Source organism: Alligator sinensis, unplaced genomic scaffold, assembly GCF_000455745.1.
Source record: "Alligator sinensis unplaced genomic scaffold, ASM45574v1 scaffold876_1, whole genome shotgun sequence".
Lineage (NCBI taxonomy): Eukaryota > Metazoa > Chordata > Crocodylia > Alligatoridae > Alligator > Alligator sinensis.
The window spans coordinates 944,441-948,879 of record NW_005841938.1 but is presented as its reverse complement, the minus strand read 5'-3'; the positions used below and the strand labels follow the sequence as shown (position 1 = coordinate 948,879).

The 4,439-nt window shown below is 39.2% G+C and overlaps 1 protein-coding gene across 2 annotated transcripts in view; it reads left to right on the top strand.

The window, feature by feature from the left end:
• Positions 1 to 6: 6 nt before the first annotated feature.
• Positions 7 to 4,439, top strand: part of ANKRD40 (ankyrin repeat domain 40) — an 11,416-nt gene continuing 6,983 nt past the window's right edge. The window contains exons 1-2 of one of the 2 annotated variants that reach the window (XM_025199205.1): positions 7 to 133; positions 1,517 to 1,697. In XM_025199205.1, coding sequence (XP_025054990.1) covers positions 1,537 to 1,697 — 161 coding nt within the window. In that variant the 5' untranslated portion in view covers positions 7 to 133; positions 1,517 to 1,536. Of the gene's footprint in view, positions 134 to 1,434; positions 1,698 to 4,439 lie in introns of both variants that reach the window. The other variant, XM_006019758.3, reaches the window with a different exon arrangement.

The window sequence follows — 4,439 nt, the reverse complement described above, 5'->3', positions numbered from 1 at the left end:
TGAACTGTGCCCCGTGCCCCTGCAATTCTGGGACTTTCCAGGACCTCTGTTCCAATTTGCAACAACCAGCCAGGACCTGTGAAATCCAGGACTGTCCTGGCCAAATCGGGACATATAGTCGCCCAAGTCATAGGTAGGTACTGTCTTCTATAGCACCACAAATTGCTATCAAATATGTTGTTAGTTATTCAGTTGAGTAATCCTTACTGTTGGGGTCCCATTGCCTTTAATGGGGCTATTAATAAGCATAAGGATTTGCCCCTTTAATATTTACTATTTTAAAACAAATGCTACGAGCCAAATTTTTCCCCCATGCTGCTCCAAAGGTGTAAAAGGGCCATAACACTGACTCAGATTGTCTATTGCAAATTTCTGAGCCATTCAGGAACTCCCACACCACTAAGAACATGAAGCTGCACGATGTAATTTAGCTGGACCCGTGGGTAGGGTTTATTTTTACTTATATTGTGTAACAGAATAGTTTTCTAAGTCAAATAATAAGACATACGGGAGAAGAACACACAGAAATTAATGCTGTAGTCCGAAAAAAAACCCAATAAGGGGAGATTGGACTTGCATTTGATTCTAGGAAAACACAGCGTCAGTCCTCGGGCGCATCTACACGAGGCGCATTAATCTACATGTGCGCGCCCTTAATGTGCATTAAAAAATGGCGAAATTAAGTTAACCGTGCCTAAATTTGATACCTGCAAATGCAGGTATCAAATTTAGGCATGGTTTGTTAAAGCGCATAAATGCACATGTAGATGCGCTAACTTCAGTGCTGGGTCTGCCCAGCTACTAGGGGCACATAAGTTTCGTGCCAAGTCTCTGCACGTGTAGCCACCTGCCAAAAATCACTGTGCATTTGCTTAATGCACATTACATTTAGTCACACTTAAATGCACGTGTAGACATGCCCCTCGTTCTATAAAGCAGACCTCTGTTCTTGCATAAAGATTCATTGACTTCAGTGTGCTACCATATAAGTGCCGAGAGCTGCCAGGACAGAATAATTTGTGAAAGGGTATGTGTTTGCGGTGGGGGAGAGGATGTCAGAATAAAGACTGTTGGGATGAAAGGTATTGCACCTTATACATTTTTCTGTAGATTAAATTACAATGCATGCTAGTACCAGAAAAATAATCAAGTAGCAGCCTAAATACATAGCTGAGGCAGTATATAGCTAATAAGACAGCAGCAGCCGTGATTCACAGGCAGGACTGCTAGTAGGAACTAAATATCTAGGTCAGAGTTGTCACAGATAATACAGTCCCCCTGAGAAGAGTTTAGGAAACCAGCAACAGCCTAGACATACTTATGCAATCGCCTTTGCAAATGCCTGGCTGTCTTTGATTTTAAACATAACATGCAGAAAAAGTAAGCTGGAGCTGATTAAAATTAAAAGACTGAGGGCTACTTTTGGTTTGGCAGGCTTCATTTAATCCTGCCAATCTGGGACTTGCTGCTTCAGGGTGTCAGCTTTAGAAAATGCCAAATTGCCCTCCGTAAACAGCTCAGTGCAACGGATCCCCCATGTCAGGAGAAGGAGACCGTGGGAAGATGAGTGCCCTTTTGGAAGAAAAAGAGCAGCAGGAGAGACTGAGAGAAGCAGCTGCAGTGGGGGACTTCGAGGAGGTCCAAAGGCTGGTGTCCCTTGGCGTGGATGTCAACTCCCAGAATGAGATCAACGGCTGGTAGGTCTCTCGCCGCGCACCCTTAATGCTTCGCAGACCTGGCAGGCTCTGCTAGAACAAAGACAATATTCAGGTTTTTCTGCTTTCAGCCGGTGAATGTTATATGATGGAGTTCGTACAGGGCTTTGCAATGAAACATGAACAGGAAGCTAGCAGGTTGTGAAACTTACCATGCTTGGATTTCAAATATTCCATTTAAACCCAAGGACAGATGCTTCCTCAGTTTAGATGCCTTCAAATCATCCCCAAAAAAGGATGTGTAATGGTGCTCGTTGTAAACTTACATTCTTTTTTGTTAGAGAAATGTTGACCTTTGGTCTCTGGTTTTCTATCAGTACAATGTGTTGATATCTTCCATTACATATACTGATGCAAATGCCGTTTGCCCAGCACAGTGCAGTAAAATGCCGTCAGCAGGTATGCCTCAGACCTGGTAAGCCTTATTTATTCACTGGGAGGTTTATTTTGGATTAACTCTTAAAGTACTTTGTAAAATCTCCTCCCACTGAAAGGAAGGAACTTACAGTGCTTTTCGCCAAGATGCTTCAGATCTCATTGATTTCTTTTTATTCTGATGTCTTGTTCAAATACCATTCTGCACAGTCCTAAATCTTGAAACTTTCTTGCATTATGCAGACATTCGCCCGTGTGGGAACTTATATTTTAATTTGCATAAACTATTTAATGCCTAACTTTATAAAAGGACAGTTTTATAAAGGACAGTTTTCTTGTGATTTCCCAGTTGGTCTAATAAAAAGTATCATTTTGGAACCAAGAGTTCTAGTTTTTTGTACGTCTTCTTATCTCAGACCCACACGGCTACCAAGTACACCCCTAACTTTATAAAAGGCATTTTACATACTATTTTGCTTTAATTGGATTCCCTCTATATCTTTCTTTGAATTACTGTGCTGTGCTTGCAGCTAGGTACAAATAGAAGGAATAAGAAAGAAAACACAAATAAAGATGCTGTTTTCAGAAGCAGTCATTGCATCAAAAACTGGCATTAAGGCAGGAAAGCCAAACCTGACACAAAAATTGCTGCTGCTTATGCGTGTGTTTGTAAATATGTTTTTCTCCTACTTTGAGTTTGTCCGCAGAACTCCCATCTCCGGAATGAGCTTTGCTAGGGGTATGATGAATAACTCTTTGTATCAGGCCTCATTAGATCCATGTGAAATGCTTGGAATGAAGCTGTAAATCAGGCCAAGTTGCTGAGGTTTATATATCTTTGTAGCAAACTAAGGATGTACTCCTGCATTGAGAACTATAGAAATCCCCCTGTGCACAGCCCTTTTGAAGTCAGCGGGGCGCTGCCTGAGCACTGCACACATTCATGACACAAGGTGGAAGCTGTGTGAACTTAGGCTTTTCTAGAAGACCATAATATCTGAACCCCCAGCATTTTACCAGATAGGCCCAAATCTTGCAAGGATTTGTGATTTCACTGAATTTTACTTCTGGGTTCAATGCACCATGCTGTTATTTTGAACTCAGATTGAGGAAGAGATCTGTGCAATATCTAAAGAAATAAAATACAACCACAAAACAAAATCCAGGCAAACTTTCACCTAACTTGGCTTGGATAGCGCAGGACTTCTGTTATAAATAACGAAGGAGTTCCCTTTGTTGAGTTATTATGATATTGTTTTGGCGCATTTAAAAACAGTGGCTTTTACCTCCAGTGCACAGTCCTAGGTAGAGCAGAAATACCATGCTTTGTGATAGTACGATCCTTGCACCATACCGTGCACATCTAATTTACTTGATTATACAGATACAGTAAGGTGCACATAATGCTGTGTAGATAAAAGGGAGCTGAGTTACGGCACTTGATATGCAGCATCCCAATTTCTGATTTAGCTTAAGGGATTTTTTTTTTTAATGACATGATTGAGGTTTTCCATAACCTGTGCTAAGAAACCTTGTTTTGGAAGCCACTGTTTAGAAAGGTGGGTTGATTAAAATCAGCTATTTAAATCACCAATTTTAATAATGATTTAAATCAATGTGCAGGAAACCTTGATTTAAATTACTGAGTCCTTTTTTACAAGTGTGGACGTTTTTTTCCCCTGTCTTATTTTATTTAATTCTAACCTGAAACTGCTGGAGAAGCTTTTAAGGAGTTCAAAGAACAACAGGATCTCACTCTAACTGCATTATTTACAAACAGCATGTCAAGCCATTTTGGATACACTCTGTATGAAAGCTGTGATGGTAAAAAGTATTGAAATTAAAAGATAAATGATCCATTTAAAAATCAAATCTCGGGTTCAACTAACCGAAACTTAACAGTATTTGTTTCTTAACATAATAGTTTGGGTGAAAACCAATATGACAAATAAAAGCTTGACTTATTTTGCTTTGTGTTGTAAAATACTTCTGCTGTCCTGGTAAGATGTTATTCTAGAAAAATAAAGCAATTCTTATTAAAATCTGTTTTGATATGCAATCCAATTTAAATCCAAGTTTATTATTCTGCACAAATCTTTGCTCCTTTCCACTGATGTTTGAAGACAAAAGGGGAAGCGGTTGTTTCTCTTAGTTACCAAAGTACAATTTATTTCCATTAATTTTTTTAAAATATTTTTTTTAAAGTACAGGAAAAGGGCTATTTATGTTTTGGGATTGTCATCTGAGAACAGTATGCAAAAGACACGAAGATTTACAAGAACTTTGAACTTGAAATCAAAAACAATTGTTGTTGCAAAATAGAAACTTTTGTGACAAATTTTTCTGTAG